Here is a 19329-nt window from a genome sequence, read left to right as displayed (position 1 = left end):
TCTCAGCACACTGTGCTGTTGCACTGAGCCGTGCTGAAGCCACACCCACCTCCTTCAGAATGAGTGTCAGTGCCCAAAGCTCTGCTCTGAAACCTGTGGGTACAGTAAAATGTCGGCAAACGGAATATCAAGACTGAGTAGTCTTGAATCCTCCTCTTCAATTGATTACCAGATACTCCCTATCCCTTTATCTTACTCCAAAAGGTTCCTCCTTTCTCCCTTTTTGACAGTTTTTCTATCTTTCTCCTTTTCTGTATTTCCACTTTGGTTTTTTTTGCGTATCTTGCTTTCAGTAAATGTCCGATGCAAAATTATATATGCCGATGCCAAAAAATAAGTACTAGGCCCCCAATCGGCAACAACCAGCTCAACTGAAGCATTGACATTTACTATAAATAATACAAAACCATGAGTATATACATAATTATGAATTACTGAAAAAACCTGGGAGTCTAATAGGAACAAAAATGTTTGTCCTACCAAGTGATAAACCCAATGCCCGACACTAGGGTGCAGAGGAAAAATCCTTACAAACTTTTAACAGGAATTGCATTTACCAACGCACATAGCCACCAGCAACTGTAGGTGTATCCCACTGTCCAAAGATGGATTCCCATCAAAGTCTTGTGAATGATCAATACTATCATTTGGTCATCCAACGGGAGGGATGGTAGGTCTCTAGATCATTGAGACAGAATCCATACCCTCCATAGGAGACAGGGTTATACCTCCCGAGTTGCTCGTAGACCATATGTTTGATCATTAAGTGGGAACTAGTGCAGTGCAAAAAGAAATAAGTGAGAATAAAATGAATAGAGAAAGACAGCGAAGTAAACTTTAATGGCTATCAGTCTCTTCCAGATTAAAACCAAGAACAGCGCAATTATAGCAGTTCAAACAAATAGCTGCTGAGGGGCCGACATGTTTCTGCCAAACGGGAAAAACTCCTAAGGCTTTCTTCAGGGCCTCTGTTCTAAATCAATCTTGCAACTGCAAATGTATAGTACATTTTAATCAATAAACCAAAAGTCATAAGTGAAAAAAACAAAAAGGATATACGTGACTAATCTCCATTTCACTTGGTGTGATGTTCACCTACAAAAGCAAAGTGTGACGTCAGTGCGTTGGGCATAGCAACATAAAAGAGAGTTTAGAGATGTAATCAACTCACCTATAGTAACAGGGGATAGGACCTCACCTCTCCTGGACCACCTCACCTCCCCTCACCTGGAGTTTTTCCCGTTTGGCAGAAACATGTCGGCCCCTCAGCAGCTATTTGTTTGAACTGCTATAATTGCGCTGTTCTTGGTTTTAATCTGGAAGAGACTGATAGCCATTAAAGTTTACTTCGCTGTCTTTCTCTATTCATTTTATTCTCACTTATTTCTTTTTGCACTGCACTAGTTCCCACTTAATGATCAAACATATGGTCTACGAGCAACTCGGGAGGTATAACCCTGTTTCCTATGGAGGGTATGGATTCTGTCTCAATGATCTAGAGACCTACCATCCCTACTGTTGGATGACCAAATGATAGTATTGATCATTCACAAGACTTTGATGAGAATCCATCTTTGGACAGTGGGATACACCTACAGTTGCTGGTGGCTATGTGCGTTGGCAAATGCACTTCCTGTTAAAAGTTTGCAAGGATTTTTCCTCTGCACCCTAGTGTCGGGCATTGGTTTTATCACTTGGTAGGACAAACATTTTTGTTCCTATTAGACTCCCAGGTTTTTTCAGTAATTCATGTTGGTTAGTAGGGGACGTAGCCTGGTTGAGTCTTTAAACTTCCCTGAGACCCTTTCACCCCGGATGTTATATGATATATACTTAATTACACACAATAACCTAAACAAATAATTAGATGAATGTATTTGTACATAGGTTTCTTATATGGCGTATTATTTACTACACAGATCCTTAAATTTGTGCTGATATAGATAACGATTCAGTAATACTTCTACTATAATGTCAGTGGGATACCCATTTTTTGTTAATAATACAGAGTCTTATCTGCCCAAGGCATGTGAGCACACCATAGCTCAGCCTATGCTTTTCATTCTCTTGTGGGAAATTAAATTTTAAGATCTTCTTCAGGGCTATATTACTTAAGGTAAGAGTCAGGAAGTTCAAAGCTCTTACTAAGATGTATTTCCTCTATCATTAAGATATAAGGTTTATATGTGATTGTGTGGTCACAACCTGCTCATGGATTCTTTTAAATGAAGTGTGGTCCACACTCGGTAGTAACTCTAGGAACAATTTTCACACAATTACTTTTGCAATCTGAAAGAACTGATCATTTTGAAAATGTTCCAAGTCCAATTTCATTTTGAAAAATGGATAGTCACCCTGCGCCTCTGTAAACTCCATGTACTTATGCATGCTACTCTTATCCCCTCCAAATTAATTGGCATCCATCGGCAGCTTGTTTCTTGCAGGGTTCTCACTGGGGGCCACACAACTAGTTAGCATGGTGGAGTCTTGTTTGTTATCGGAATTAGCCAGCTAGGCATGGCCATGTACCACCACCCACAGATCGCCAATGAGTACTCCACACAAAATAATTCAATAATGCATTATTGGCTTTAGATAGACAGTGGTGAATACCATGATTGCACTGGAAAATAGGCTGGATGAGACAGAGAACAGTCAAGAGGCATCCAAAATCCAAGTCTCCGGGGTCTCCTTACACATCAGTTACAGAGGAAATGTGTTCCTTCCTTTTTCCAAGACCACCAGCTGCTCCCACAGAGCAGCAGTGTTGACGAGGTGATGACGGTCCTCCCAGCAAGGGCTACTGGACTGACCAGAGTCCTATTGGGGCACTGTCATTGTTTTTTTGCCGGATCCAGATCTCTGCGAGTCTATACTGTGGAAAGCAGCTTACCTTATAGTATCTTTTTTTGGATTAGTGGAAACAGAGTGTTTCTCTTCTCAGACTTTGGCTACAAGACTCAGCAAAAGCACCCGCAGTTTTAGGTCATAGATGAAGAACTTTGTGGTGTGTGCTAAAGTCTCAGTGTGGAACACTAAAAAGTTTGGCATGAAAACAAGCCATATATTTTGTGTCATTTGGAGATGGCTCAATCCTTCTTGGCCAATCTTAAGACATCAATCTGATTTAACTGTGAGACATTGTTTTTGCTGTGACCTGTATGGAATGAGTTTAGTACTGGCCAATTTGATTCCGCCCATGTTTCAGTAAGATGTAACGGGATTGATAGGTGGTTCCTAAGTGATTACTTCATATCAAAACTGGCCCTTCAATGGTGTTTATCTCTCCTCTTTCTGTATTCCACCACCATTCCATCTATTTTTTCCTAGTCTTTCCTTGTTCCTCCCTGTCTCGCCTCTTGGATTTTTCCTTGCGGGGGTTGCTTTTCAACAAGCTTATTTAATGAAAAGGCATAATAGAGACACGTTTTTGTATTTGACAAGGCGAAGTAAGATGGACATGAACCTACTATTGTGAAGCTCTGTGTGGGGTAACTACTATGAGTTTAAATAGTGCAATAAGTTGTGTCTGCTGTGATATATTATATTTGTAAAGAAAATAATTGTAATTCCTAAGCTGGTAGGGGGGATTAGATTCAAGCCTGCACTATACTTGTGTTAACAAACTTTACTGCTGGTGATTCAGTACAGCTAGCAATCTTTGTAAGGAGAGCCTAAAAATGAATAAGGACATATAGTCATGGAACATCAGATAAAATTGATTCTCTTGGTTTATATAAGTGCACTATTATTGAATTGCTTCTCTTTAATGTTCGAATTTGAATATTAATTGGAACGTTAACGCAGAGAGCAACATGTAATATCTTCAGCTTTAACGGTATGCAATAAGCTCATTTTAAAGGAATTGCCTTCATTGAGTTTGTTTCACCAAAAGGCCTGGGGTAGTAATTCCCTATGAGATAATAGGATGAGTAGCCCCTTATCAGCCTCCAATGTGTTACCATAGAGCTCAGGAAAGTTCAAGTATTAGACAATAGAGAAAGCAAAAAGGGTTATTAAAACGCTATTCACTACAATTTATGGAATGGCCTCCATGACCTAAAGACTGTGGTTGGTAATGACTGTCCCAAGGACACCAAAAGCAAGACAGCAGTAGCCCTGGTTACCCTTAATTGATGCCCATGATTGGCCAAAATAAATATGACTCCCCATGTCTGATCAATCTCTGGGTTTCTCCCTGAAATGTGCAAAAAGGTTGTGCAGCCATCCGTAGGAATTGGAAAGTGCTGTAAGATTTTAGTGTCTCTGAAAGGCCAGTTCAGTGGGATTGGGTAGTCCCATATCAGGCGCTGCCTGGAATCTTGGTGCCCCTTCCACAACTACATGTGCTTTTTCAGGCAAATGCTTGTTCCAAAAGCCTGCAATTTCCCAATAGACCAGCCTGACTGGCTGTAGAACTGCCCTGTCTCCACTCATGGATACTAATTCAACCACACATATGCTTTTCCTGAGAGAGTCAATCAAACCTGCCCCTTTCATTCCCAGGCGCAACCACCAGCGGGCTATGGAGTCCATGCAGGCAACGCTTGATGCAGAGGCTAAAGCCAGGAATGAGGCCATCAGGCTCAAGAAAAAAATGGAAGGGGACCTGAATGAGCTGGAAATCCAGCTAAGCCATGCCAACCGCCAGGCAGCTGAATCCCTGAAACTCGTCCGCAACATGCAAGTGCAGATCAAGGTGAGTCCTTTCCGGATACTTCATCCTCCTGGGCACCTGTTCTACCGTACACTTTCAAGAATGAAGTTTCAGGCCAAATATTATGTAATTTAAATAAACAAAGATATGTTCTTTTTACAACATGATTGCTGTAAACCCAACCTAATTCACAACAGAGTACTTAAACATTGGGGGGAGGGTGGTATGTGTGTGTGTGTGAGTGAGTGTTTGTGTGTCCCCTATCCTGAGGAGAATAATTAAAAAAAAACAACTGTAAAGATGTCCATTTAGGCACCAAGTCAAGTCTCAACAAAACCGGCACAAGCAAAGCCAATAGGTTCTGCCTTATTGAGATAATGCATGCAAACACAGGCATGCACAAATGCCTTAGACCATCTGTGTTGTAACTCTATTCTACCAGTGTCTTTCGCTGCCTTCTATGCCTGTGTCCTGTTTTTATTCCACAAGATTACACTGCTGCAGTTTACACAGAGGCACAGAGCAAATAGGGAACCCTTTCCCTTTGAGAATGGTTTAAAACATATTTTTTAAGAGAAGGAACTGGTCCGCTGCCTGCGCCTAAAAAATGATACTTAAACGTTTCATTCTATTTTCACTTTTAAATGCATCCCATTCTCTTGTAAGGAAAACGGGCTGCATTAAAAAAAAAAAAAAAAAGATTGCTTAATTTAAAAGCAATCACAGACGTGAGGGTCTGCTGACCCCAGCAGTCCACCATCCTTGTAATGGCAGCGAATCGTAGTGGGTAACAAATTGCGACCTACCGCATTAATATTCATGAAGTAGGTCAATTTACGGCCCACTTCGAATCACTATTCAAGGAATAGAGGCTATATTGCCCCTTTGTACATTAGTGATAACAATTACCAAATTGCGATTTGCAAAAAATCGCTATTTGAATATATCTATTAGTATTATTCGTACATCTAGCCCTTGGTGCCTGCATCCTTGGTGTGCAGCCTTTGTATACATACAACTGTTAAAGCAAATAATTGTGCTCCTGGCCTCGAGCTTTGAAAGCAGATTTACCTCTTAAGAGCCCAGAAGGGAGTCGAGGGAAGCAGAGTGAAAGAGGAGGAAACAGAAAAATGAAGAGTGAAAAGGGGATATGAAGACAGTGTGAGGAAAGAGAGGAAACACGCAGGAGAGAAAACGAAGAGAGCGCAAGAATGAAGACGGTACTTGGAGACAAATAAAGACCAAAAAATAGGAGGAAAGTATGAAAATATATGACCAGAGGGATAAGAAGAGGAACAATGAGTGAATATTTAAAGAGAGAGAGAGTAGACTGAACATTAGAAGGCTGAAAAGAAAAAAGTGACAGTTGTGAGGCAAATGGAAAGAAAGAGAGAGTTCAGATGGGAAATACATTAAAAGAGAGAGTGGGGACCTGATTCACGAAAGTGCCTCTGCACTTATGGCAGAGACCCCGCAGTCATGAAAGAGTCTCCGCACTAGTGTGGAATCTCCGCAACATTGCGGAGATTCCACCTCGAGTGCGGAGACTCCCCCACGACTGGGGGCCTCTGCCACGACTGCGGAGGCCCTTTGTGAATCAGGTCCTAAGTGAGATAAATGGGTAGAGCGGAAGAGCAAAAATTGAAAGAACAAGAAAGAGGAAAGAGAGAGATGAATAATAGAAGGATAGAGGTATAATGAAATAGGGAAAAGGGAGAACGTGCAAAAAAAATAGGTAAGTAATAGAGAGAAAAAGAGAAGGGCTTGGACGGTGGTCTAAAATTGAATCCATCACTTTGAACAAACTCCAATGCGGCAGAAAATGGAAACATCTACAAAATGTCCTGGGCTATTCCAAAATGTGATAGACATAGAAAATAAGCAAATAGCAGAAAGGGCTAACCTAAAGCCCCTAACCCAATGGTGCTGTTCTTTTATTGTTTATTTTTCTGTTGAGCTGTCAAGCAAGACCTAATAAGATGCTAGAGTCTGTAATGCATCATTCAGTTGCCTTTGGTAAGCCTTAAATCTGATCACCTTTTTATGTGGCTACCTTTGTCCAAAGGGTTGGGGCTATCTTTCCTTAAGAGTAATTTTCAGCAAGTTTTGGTTTCTGACAGCATTTGTAAATTTTGACTTCAGGACTTGCAAATAGAGTTGGATGACACGCTGCGGCACAACGACGACCTGAAAGAGCAGGCTGCGGCTCATGAACGACGCAACAACCTACTGTTGGCTGAGGTGGAGGAGCTGAGAGCTGCCTTGGAGCAGGCCGAGAGAGGAAGGAAGCTTGCGGAACAGGAGCTTCTGGAGGCCACTGAGAGAGTCAACTTGTTGCACTCCCAGGTAAGATCCTTCCTAGATGGTTGCCATGCTGGATTTGCAGTAAAGCATGAACAGAACTCAAGATCATCGAGTTTTTGAGATTCTACCAACCTGCCCACTCACTGTAACATCACAGTAAATTAATTATTCCGATCCTTGAGATGTGGCGTCAGGGATATTCAGTAACAAAAGAAATAGCTGAGAGACCAGAACTGACTTCCAGTTAGATGTTAATTTCAAGTGAAAACAATGTCCTTGGTGCATAAATCCACTTAAAACATATTATTACAATATATTGTCCTCGATAATTACTGAAGTTTAGTAATCATCAGCTGACCATAACCCTTACAGCCCAATTGGCCTTTGTACTAGATGGATATTTTTGGATGTATTAGCACTGTTTATGGACTGTTATATTTCCTGACCACATAACCGCAAAAAGCACTGCCCCTTTTGAAGGGAAGAAAAAATGTTGCTCCTAAAGTTAGCTTGTAGAAATACTGGAAGAGTGTCTTACTTTGAATACTAATGCAGAGAATGGTGATGTACATAAAGGGACTATAGTCAGTAGCGGCTGCTATCAGGCATCAGTGGTAAGGCAGGGGTTAAAAAAAGGAGAGAGAGAGGGAAAAATAAACATATAAATATGACACTTACCTTACTGGCGGCCACATCTCCTCCGGTCTTCTTGCAGACGCAGGAACAGGAAGCACCCAGTCTTCCAGACTCCTCTAGCCAATCACAACACTGATGATAGCAGCATCATGATTGGTCTGAGCGCCATGGCTGGCCGCTCAGACAGAGAATGGATGGCTGGGCATGTTCCTCACCAGGCTGTTTGGCCAGCCCAAGACGGCCAGCCAAGCAGTCATGCGCACTTGAGGAGTGCCACCACTCCTCCCCTGCTCTGTGGAGAGCCCAGCCATGCCACGCGCCTGGAGATTGCTAGGGAAAAATAAAATGATAATAACCTGGCGTTATTAGCATTTTATTTTTCTTGTGGGGCGACGCTCCTCTGCCATAGCGGAGGAGCCGCCACTGAATATAGTTCACTAAGAGACCTTCTTACCCACCGAAGTATTCTCTGCGTATAACAAAAGCAAAGGGTCTAAATCATAAGCATTATTACAAACTGGAATTCAGGTGTCAAAATTGTTCTTATATAGCTGTGTTCATTTGTTTCTTGTGCTTTTCATCTGTGACATCTTTGAATGTAGTGAAACTGCTGAGCTTAACATGTCCTTCTTCTTCAGAACACGGGTCTCATCAACCAGAAAAAGAAACTGGATGCAGACCTTTCCCAACTGAGCTCAGAAGTGGAAGAGGCCGTGCAGGAATGTCGCAATGCTGAGGAAAAGGCCAAGAAAGCCATCACTGATGTAAGAGCATCCCTCCCGCAAGGATAAACTGGCACTGGAGCAGAATGAGTATTAAACGGGAAACAACCTTTACAACGCAACTTTTACAACGCACTACCATTACAACGCAACATCCATTACATCGCATGCCATTACAACTCAACCATTACAACGCATGACACTACAACGCATGTCATTACAACGCAATCATTACAACGCATACCATTACAACGCATACCATCACAACGCATAGTACCCTTACACTATCCATCACTTACCCTACTGTTGCAACCCCTGGAGTTAGAATAGTAATTTTTACCCCTACACTATCCAACACTTACCCTACTGTTGCACCCCCTGGAGTTAGAATAGTAATTTTTACCCCTACACTATCCAACACTTACCCTACTGTTGCACCCCCCTGGAGTTAGAATAGTAATTTTCACCCCTACACTATCCAATACTTACCATACATGTAATGTAATGGTATGCGTTGTAATGGTATGTGTTGTAAAGGTAGTATGCGTTATAATGGAATGCATTGTAAAGGTAGTTTTAAAAAATGTGTTGTAATGGCATGCGTTGTAATGGAATGCGTTATAATGGATGTTGCGTTGTAAAAAATGTGTTGTAAAGGTATGCGTTGTAAAAGTATGCGTTGTAACGTCATACGTCGGTATTAAACACATTTAAAGACTACTAGAAAGACTAGACTAGGTTAAAGAATTTGGGCTCGCACCAGTTACTTAAGGGCCTCTTCACTGTAGGACTTAGGACATGCGCTGTTATTGAGTGTGTGTTCAAAAGTAACTCCTTCTTCCCGCACGTTTCCCCTCACTTTTGCCCTCCATTGTTTTTCACCCTCCCCGCCCTTGTCCCACTCTCCCATACACACCGTGGTGTTGTAATTTACATGTTGCATAGCAGGGCGGGCTGCTGTGTAACATGGCTTAAAGAAAGCGCCATAAAGCGGAACTTTAAGCCATGTAGTAACTCTCATTTATCCCTCCTGTGTTTCCTCCACCACACCGCCCTCCACAGTTTTTCACCCATCCTACTTCAGCTCTCCGATGTATTGAAACAACCCCCCCCCCCCCCCCTCCCAAACACCCTGCGCTATTTTTTTTTTTACATATTGCACAATGGCATGTGCTGCTGTGCAACAGGGCTTAAAGAAAAAAGTGATATGATGGCTTCAACGCTGACCGTGTCATAGCACTTGTTTTTGTATTACTTTATGCTGCTATGCAACATGCACATAAATTGACAAAGCCCATAGATTTTGCATAGGCGAAGCCTATTGGCTTTGTCAATGCTTGTTTTAATTATGAGATAGGTATCCCAAGCATCCCAAAACATTTCTCTCATGAGTTTTGCCAATAGACTCCCCTAAGCTGAAGTACTCACCTTGGCACTTTCCGTGCATGTATACTCTTCAGGTTTCTAATCAACTTGTATTCCTGGGCACTAGTGTATGCTGTAACCAGCCAGAATTTTCCAATGAATGATAGCTCACTTATATATTTGACAATCTTTTCTTTATTGGTAATCCATAGTTCAAACGGGCATTCCAATGTTACTCCACATTAAATGTTCCCATCAACAAGATTGATCATTTCTTTTCTTACAATTAGTTGCCAAAAATCTGGCCTTCCATGGCCTCCCAATGCATTTCGGCGCAAGCCAGCGCCTTTATCAAGGGATCTGTAAATTTAAATAACGATGATTACTACTACATAGTAAGGGACCAACAAAACTACATGCAATACATTGCTACTGACGTAAAGGTGTAATTAAAATACCAACATGCATACCAAGCGGTTAAACTGATGCAGAGAAAAAAACCGCTTGGTATGCATGTTGGTATTTTAATTACACCTTTACGTCATATTTACCGATTCGGTAAAATTACCGAATTGGCCTGTTTCCTTCCCCCTACATGTCAAAAGCCAAATACCGGTCGGTAACGGACGAATTCGGCCGTTACCGACCGGTATTTGGCTACCTACATCTGGCCCTTAGTACTATATAAATCCACATATGATGGCGGCATTGCCACTCTTGATGTAATGTCCTACTATAGTGTTATGCAACTGACTGTCTTGAATAAATGGTGTTTCGGGGGCTTTGGCCATCTCGCCTATGCGTCAGAGGGGTGGGCACCGGGCTCACAGACACTGTTGCATCTGCTATATGTGGCCCAGTCCCTCGGGATCTTCGCCCGGTGACAAGGGTTGCCCTCACAACATGGTCGGTGGAGGGAGTGTCCATCTGGTTGAGGGGAGGTCTCACCAGGGAGATCCCTTTATGGGATGGAACCACTCTGCGCCAGGTGGCCGAGCTGCAGGGGTTCAGACACTGGTATTTAATAGGGATCTCCAGGTTGTGGAAAGTTATTGATGGAAACTTGAATACATTCTTTGCAGCTCTTCAAGATGAGTATCAACTTCATCAGACACAGTTTTACAAATAGCTGCAGCTCCACCATGTGCTTACGCCCTACTTGGCATATATAGTGGACATCCCAGAATTAAGCCCCTTAGAAGCCAAAATATTACTGGCCAACATCCCGTAACCCAAGATTTCAATCATATACCTCTGTCTGGTGGTCAATGCCCTGGATAACTTCTCGGCCCTCAGGGAGGCTTGGGTTTGTGACCTGGTCCCCCTGGAGGAAGATGAAAGGATAGAGACGTTGGCTTGTCCTCGGTAAGCGAACATCTCTTCCCAGTACCACTTCATTCAGCTGCGCTATCTCCACTGGATTTATTACACTAGGGAGAGGTTGTGGAGGAGGAACCTTATTGCATCCCCCAGCTGTTTGTGCTGTCAGACTGAGGTGGGGGACTTTGTGCATACAGTCTGGGGGTTGCGGTCTCACCCCCTTCTGGAGTGAAATCTATGGTTCGCGGGAGTGTTGGGCCCGTCACTGCAATGGTCTCTGAGGTGCGCCTTATTGCTCATCGCGGATGCAATAGCCAGGAATGGACACCGGCGAGCGCTCTTGTGGTTTGGCCTTAATGTTGCTAAATGTAACATTGCGAGGGCCTGGAAGGAGGCTCTGGCCCCCTCCTTGGCGGCCTAGAGGGAGAGTGTGGACTGCTGCTTGGGTTCAGAATGTCCTGTTTACATCGCTAGGGGGCTGTCCTAAGAAATATTACAACATTTGGTAGTGCTGGTCTGACTACCGTGGGATATGGCTGGAACCGTGTCTTCAATTTGGGGGATCTAGGGAAGCCGAAATCAGAACGTAGGTATCCTAACTGCTGTTCAGAATGGGGGTGGTTGAAGGGGCTGAGACGTGCGGTGCACATTTCTTCTTTTCTTTCTTCCTCAACTTGCTGTCGAAGAAAGTGCTTACAGTGGATGCTTTGTTGTTATTTGTATTTTGTTATTGTTTGTTTTCTTTTATGGTTTTAATGACGGCTGTAACTGTCGGTCATACTGTCAGGCAAGATAGCTCTGCTATTTTGGTCATTTCGCTGATGAGTTTATTGCTGGTTCATGGTTTCTAATGTACCGCCTCTTCTTACAATTTTTGCTTTTTTTTGTGTTGGAAAAAATACTGTATTTTCAATGTAATTTGGTTTTACCACACTCTGCGGCGAATTGCAGTTACAATTTTTACATAATCTGGTTCCTTATGAAGCACTCTAATATCCTTGCACCAAGTTTACTGCAAAAAAAATAATAATAGATCTCTAATTACAATGTACCCCTGTTTCAAGTATATAAAGCACATCCCACTCTTAGGTTTACCCAGGAACCCACACTGCATAACCAAGGTCACATTTTGCAGGCTCATCCTCCTTTTGGTAATAACAACACATCTTGCTTTTATTTCCTTTTCGAGTTCATCATCTCTGTTCAAGGCTCCAACATTTACATATGATTTTGGCTAATTTGTGTAACATAGACAGCGAGTGAGATAAATATACTTGGCCATGCCTCAAAGCATCAATCCAACACAGTCTTGTACCAGTTTTACAAGAAGGGCAGAGGAAAGAGAGGCTGGGGGCGGAAATCCAGTCTTTTAAATGTTGGTTGGACAAGGCATAATTGGTGCTCAGATTTCAAATCTGCAGTTTGAATTGTTGTAGACTCATATAGACCTGCTGAATGGATGGGAGGTTTGTTCCAGTGTGGCACTTCATCAGCCAACAGCGGGTCAACTCTTCAGTACATCTGTGTTTGATTTTTAATGCCCACCAGTGGAGGCCGGCACAGGTAAGGACGGTGAGGCAGTGCAGGGTGAGGCAGCGGAGTCTACAGACGACAGAATAGTTATTATTGATTCATTTAATTACCATATTTTCTGGTGTATAAGGTGACTTTTTAACCCTTGAAAGTCTTTTCAAAAGTCTGCGGTCGTCTTATACGCCGGGGTCATTTTATAAGCTGGCGAATATAGCCCAAACCCTATATTTTAACAGGAAAAGTAGGGGGTCGTCTTATACGCCCAGTCGTCTTATACGCCAGAAAGTATGGGTATACTTATTCTGTCGTCTTTCAACTTCCCCCCCACCCTGCCCCTCTCCTATCCCGCCCCCTCGCCCCACTGCGTTTACCTGTGCCGCCCGCAGCTGCAAATATCTACACACAGCCCAGCCTTGACATTAGTTCATTCAGGCATCAGCGTTTGTAAGCTTGCTGTCAGGTGCGGCAGAGCTAGGTTGGACGTTCTGAGGGGCTTTCTGAAAAATGATGGTTTCTATATCTTGAGTGTGCTTTGGTTTTCCTAGGCGGCCATGATGGCAGAGGAGCTCAAGAAGGAGCAGGACACGACTGCTCACCTGGAGAGGATGAAGAAGAACATGGAGCAAACCATCAAGGATCTGCAGATGCGCCTTGATGAGGCTGAACAGATAGCACTCAAGGGGGGCAAAAAACAGATCCAGAAGCTCGAGACCAAGGTGAGTGCGCGACACTTTAGAAAGCATTAGGCGAAAACACGTTTGAAACGTGTTGTCAGAGTGCTTACGGTAATCAGCGACCGATTTACGAGAATTCTGTCAATGTAAAACCTCAGCGTATGCTCCGGATTCAGTGAATCCTTCACCAGTGAAATGACCATTGACAGAATAACAGCCCTGGTACTAGTTTGGCTGATGCTGGTTTTACTGCATCTGCAAAGAACTAGAAGATGTTAGACTATGGCCCATCTCTAATTCAGGCCCTTAGCAAATTGATGTCTGATAATCTGATCTAAATAGAAACGAAGTACTGTATGGCTGAAGTGAGACATTTGGATGAAAGACAGGTCCAAAAGCTCTCCATATGTCAAAATCAAGGAGGACCTTGGCACAACAATCAGTCAAAACACAGGTCCAAGACCTGAGACTGAGATGAGAATCATCTCATCTGAAACCGACATTAAAAATACAGATAAAAAAATCACAAACATGTGTTTGTTTTTTGCTGTGGAACAGACTCCAAGTAACAGCAGTGGGGCAAGATTAGATTCCAGGTCAATGAGTTCAACGAATTGCTGTTTCCACTGTAATCAATTTGGTAGAGTACTAAAATGTATGGACCAATACAATGGAATAAATGAGACTTGCACTTTTCCTCCCGTGTTGCTGGTTGCTCAATTTCATCTAACACCAGGTAGCAGCTAGCCTTCAGTTAAGCAACTGAGTGATGATGGTAATATGATGGCTAAACTAGTGTAGACAGCATCATGTTTCAATATTTTAAAACACCAAAAACGTAAAAATGAATCAGCGTAAATTAACAGATAATCCAGATTATTTGATGTGCTAGTATTTAACATTACAGTATTACTTTGTCAATATCTCTGCCTTCTTGGATTCATGCAGATTTCTAAGGAACTCAGTCAGTGTCTTCAGTACTTAGCTACTAAATAACCAAGTCACTTCTTACAGCAATCCCTTCTTCTCTACAGGTGAGAGAACTGGAAGGAGAGTTGGAGGCTGAACAGAAGAAGAGTGCAGAAACCCAGAAAGGTGTCCGGAAGTACGAGAGGAGGATAAAGGAGCTCACATACCAGGTACAAAAGAAATTCTCAACAGTGATCTTCAGCCCACAAGACCTAGAAGATGTAGGGAAGACATCATGATCAGATAGCTGAAGGAGTTCAAAGGAAGGGCGTTTAAGTACTGATCCACAGATAAACCTATCAGAATAAACACCAATGCAAACCCACCAACATGTGAAAAGGAAGTTTGAGCAGAATGCAAGGGAGAGCCCATAAACATCCCTTGGTAATTGCACAATAGAAGCTGTCATTGAGGAGCAGTTTCCGCGGTGTGAACGACAGCTCTGAGAATCAGTGTAACTATGATCCCCTGGTGTTCCCCAGTGTAAGTATGATCCCCCGGTCTTCCCCAGTGTAAGTATGATCCCCCGGTCTTCCCCAGTGTAAGTATGATCCCCCGGTCTTCCCCAGTGTAAGTATGATCCCCCGATGTTCCTTTCAAATGAGGTACTTTGTTGGCATTGCACCTTGTGTCTCCTTCAGAGATAGGGTTTACCGCAATCGAACTCTGCAAATGCAGAGAACCAGGCACAGGCGTAGCTACCAATAGTTCAGCAGATGCAGTGGGCGAAGGCCCAGGAGTCTTGGCACGCCACTGCACCCCAATTATTGCTGGTCTTTTAATTCCAATTCAATTTGTATTTTAAGAGACGCCTTCTATTTGCTTGATGTAGTAGTGCACTGCCATCACTGCTGACTTGAAAACTTTCAGTTTCTGTCCAAAGCCCAGGGAAGGGTTGGAACTAAGGCCACATCACAAGCAACTTTAATTACACAGAAAGGTTTGATGTAAGACATGCAGGCTTCCAGGCACGAAAAAATACAGACACAACTCTTGGAAATGTAGGAACTTCAAACTTATAATGGAGAACTAGGATTGCTGTACCCATAATCCATCACCTGCATTTGATACCATGCATCAGAACGTGCTTTGAAAGATGCTAGTGGAAGTGACCAAGGTGTACGAAATTGATTTCCTTCATCTTAATTGCTTCACCGTGGTACATTTGGGTAAGAGTGACCGCACCCCTAAACTATTATATCCTGGATGATAATTTACTATTTAATGAAAAATTCCGAGGCAAAAGTGGCTCCTTTAATTCAAGAGTTCATATGCTTCGGGAGACATTCTGGAATCTGGGATAATATAGAACTGTTCCTCATCACTGATAGTACAACAAAAGGTCTACTGGAGTGCCCAATTAAGAGGGTTACTGACTCTGCCAAATACCTCTGTTTCACTGTACATAGGAACCCAAATCAGATAGGTCAGCTTAATGATGGCCCAGTTATCGACACGTTGATGCACCAAGTGGAAACCTGACTGAAACTCCCCTTGTGCCTAACGGGCAGAGTTGGCTTGATTAAAAAAATTGTCCTTCCTAAACGTCTGTACCTTTTCTCAAACATCCCCTTACAGCTGAGCAAACACATCTTCACTACACTCTGAACCACCCTGACCAAATTGGTTTGGGCAAACCAACCAGCCAGGATTAGCTGGAATACTATGGTACTTCCTTATGAACGAGGGGGTTTTGAAGTACCAAACCCAGAAACGTATTACTTGGTGGCACAAGGACACTTTGTAACGTTCTTGTATAACCCAGATAGTACACCTTATCCCTAAATGTGACCAAACTCAGGAGACACCATTATCTTACCTATTGCCGATGGGCCTTCCGAAACTCCAGAAAAAGGTCAAAACTGTTACTCCCACGTGCTGGGTCTGGAGGTCTTTGCACCGTAAGACTGGGAAGACAGTCCGACACTCAAGGGACACTTAAATCGGTGCATAACCCATTGCTACCTTTAACCATACCGCGCACCACACAAAATACTATGTTAAAGATGGCTATAACAGAAATAGGCCCCCTGTATATGGATGGGAACTTTTATTAACAGCATAATGCCACTCTAGGGGAGATGCTACTATGCTAGCTGTGTTCATTTGCGCTAGGATACGTAAAGTGCCAGGCTTTCCGGACAAACCGACTGATTTCCCACAAAACTACAGCAATCGTCTTCGAACAGTGCATGTTCAATAGCTTCTTCCTTTTGAGAGTATTTAATATGTAACTATTCTACCCATGTTGGCAGCAGCCAACCTGTTTTATCTTCTCAGTATGTTAAATTAGTGCCTATATACCCTCGTATTTTGCCTCCATACAAATGAAATATGAGCTGAAAATCCAGTTCAGAAGTTCTAAACTCTTTTGAAAACGCAGAAAAACAAAGTCTGCTGCAACTGTGAAACGTGCACTGTGTCTCTAGTCTGAGAGTGGTAGTGCTAGAAAATACTTACGCGTCCCTGTGCCGTGGCGCTGGCGGGCCAGAGCGTTGATCCACGAATCAGCCTCTATTCATAGCACCAGAAACCTACAAGGACGCTTACAGGGTTCAGAGTAGACACATTTTAGGGCTTCAAGAATAGTTTTTGGTATGTCGTAGACTGCAGTGTGTGTTTGTACAATGTAAAAGCTCTAGCAAGATAAGCAATCAAGGGCCATATGTAGATAGGCGTTTGCGATTCGCAAACGCCCGAATTCACAGAATTCCGGCGTTTGCGAATCACAAACGACCTTTTGGTATGTAGGTGCCACATATCAAAATAAGGAATCGCAAAAATTGCGATTCCTTTTTTTGCTCACGCATTTAAGGAATCGCTATTTTGCGATTCCTTAAATGCTATGTAGGAGTGCCTTTGACATTGCGAATATGTCTTAAGGAATCGCAAAATTCCACCTACTCCAAGTAGATGGTATTTTGCGATTTCCTTTCAAAATGAATTTTTTTTTTTAAATTCAAAGTGCCATGTGGCATACAGACATGCCCTTAGGGCATGTATGTGTGCCACATGTACTTACAGGCACATCGCAAGTTGAGAATGTATCCCCATTCATTCCTATGGGCCTCTTGTGAATCGCAATTAAGGAATTTTAGAGATTCTCAATAAAATTGCGAATTATTACCTACATTCCATTTTGCAATTCTCAAATAGCGATTTGTTAAAAATCGCTATTTGAGAATCGCAAAATGTGATTTACCTACATATGCCCCCAAGACTGTTATTTTATTTTAGGAATGTGGACCCTCGACTAAAAGGTCCTGGCCATTGAATGTTTTCTAGTAGCGCAGCTCCTACAAATGCAGACCCAACCATGGGGACTTTCGGCAGTTACATGAGGAACACACACACGTGACTGCACAGAGTCCCCTACATATTTTAAGTGAACACTTTATCACTTTGTTATCTAGTGTGGAGTACAGGAGCCATGTCCCTGCTACTGACCCTTGTCTTAAGTCCAGGCTCTCATATCAACAGTCTCACATATGAATGCACATTGAATGATCTGCTGCCACCGCTCTCCCCGCCCCATACATCCAAGTGATAGGAATGGTCCTACATGGCTTGCATCTGTCTTTTAAAATGCACCTGTTCTGCACCCTGACAGTAAGAGAACAACATATCAAAAGCATCTTTCTGATGCATGAAGCATGGCCACATGCTCCATGACCAGACAGGGAAATGCAGGATAGCTCGAGAAAGTGCAGGTTATGAAATAAGGCTTTATTTCCGAGCACGTGCACACCAGGCACCATTAACCCTGAGAATCTTATATTCCCCTTAGAATGAGGAGGACAGGAAGAACTTGGCTCGGATGCAGGACCTGATCGACAAGCTACAGATGAAAGTGAAAAGCTACAAGCGGCAGTCAGAGGAAGCGGTGAGTAAGGATGCAATCCATTTAGCCGTCCAATGAAGCAAATTGTGTGGTTTTTACTGAAAAGCTATCTCAGATCACGAAAACCTCTAAAGCGGTGTATTATCAGAAAGAATTGCATGACTACTGAGTGTGGTTCAGTGTGAAGGTTTGAAACCTCTCAGTACCTTCGGCGTAACTATAACAAGGTCCATTTTCAACGAGGCTACAAAACCAATGCTACTTTTTCGGTAACAACATATCACTCAATGCAATGATCACTACAGTAGTGTGCCTCCATTTTGACTAGACAATTATTTGTTTCTTAATATCACCTATGGTCTAAAGTTTATGTTAATTAATTGCAGCAAAAAAGGAACCCAGTGAGATATGCTTTGTTCAGCTTTATAGATAATACTTCTAAAATGTTTGGAATAGAATAGATCAAATCAAGAATAAAATGCTAGTCTTGAAGTCTTTTCTTTCATCACTTTCCTTCCTATACCTTTACGCAGGAGACTCAAGCGAATGCAAATTTGGTCAAGTACCGCAAAGTACAACACGAGCTGGATGATGCTGAAGAACGTGCAGACATTGCAGAGTCGCAGGTCAACAAGCTGCGCACCAGGACCAGAGAGGCGGTGTCCAAGGTAAGGATTGAGGATCACCCTGAATAAATCTGATCCGAGGGATTTAAACCTGCTAGCAAATAGCATTCCTCTCTAATGTTGATCTGACAATTTATAAGGATGTAAAATGTAAAGAGAAGGTGTTATATCACTCTCTTTTTACTTCTCAGTGGAGTGAGGGCCCAATCCATGAGGGATTCAGACAACCATTTTGTATAGTAACCACTGGGCTTACCTTTGGTTCTGATTGTGCTCTCCTTTCTCTCCGCAGCACGAAGAATGAAGAAACCTGGCCTCTCCTCCAGACCATCCCGTCTTCTTTCCTCAATATCTTTGTGTAGACTTCAAACGTTGACAGCTGCAACAGCTGAAAATGTACCTCTAGAGTGAATAAAAGCAATTACTAAAACTGACCAGAGCTCTCCGCCTCTTCATTCCAGATAGTGTACTCATTCCAGATAGTGTACAAAAAGTAGTCTGCCCTCAACACTCCAGGCAACAAGCATTTGCAATGCAATAGGTCTCTCATTAGGAAAGTGTGAGCTATTGGTATTGTAAATGACACATTTTTTAATATGTGTTGGCTTTGAAAATATATAAATTAATAGCATTGTTATTCACAAAGCCAATAGCTTACACTTTCCTAATGCGAATCCTATTG

At 42.6% G+C, this 19329-nt stretch overlaps 1 protein-coding gene across 1 annotated transcript in view; it reads left to right on the top strand.

The window, feature by feature from the left end:
• MYH7B (myosin heavy chain 7B) overlaps positions 1-19081 on the top strand; it is a 114840-nt gene extending 95759 nt beyond the window's left edge. Inside the window, exons 35-42 of the mRNA XM_078652244.1 lie at positions 4507-4699; positions 6800-7003; positions 8236-8361; positions 13083-13253; positions 14246-14350; positions 17968-18063; positions 18555-18689; positions 18940-19081. Coding sequence (XP_078508370.1) covers positions 4507-4699; positions 6800-7003; positions 8236-8361; positions 13083-13253; positions 14246-14350; positions 17968-18063; positions 18555-18689; positions 18940-18951 — 1042 coding nt within the window. The 3' untranslated portion in view covers positions 18952-19081. The remainder of the gene's footprint in view (positions 1-4506; positions 4700-6799; positions 7004-8235; positions 8362-13082; positions 13254-14245; positions 14351-17967; positions 18064-18554; positions 18690-18939) is intronic.
• Positions 19082-19329: the final 248 nt, after the last annotated feature.

This window comes from Lissotriton helveticus, chromosome 7 (assembly GCF_964261635.1).
Source record: "Lissotriton helveticus chromosome 7, aLisHel1.1, whole genome shotgun sequence".
NCBI classification, from domain to species: Eukaryota; Metazoa; Chordata; class Amphibia; order Caudata; family Salamandridae; genus Lissotriton; species Lissotriton helveticus.
Note: the sequence above shows the minus strand (reverse complement) of the source record. Positions and strands in the feature narration are given on the sequence as shown.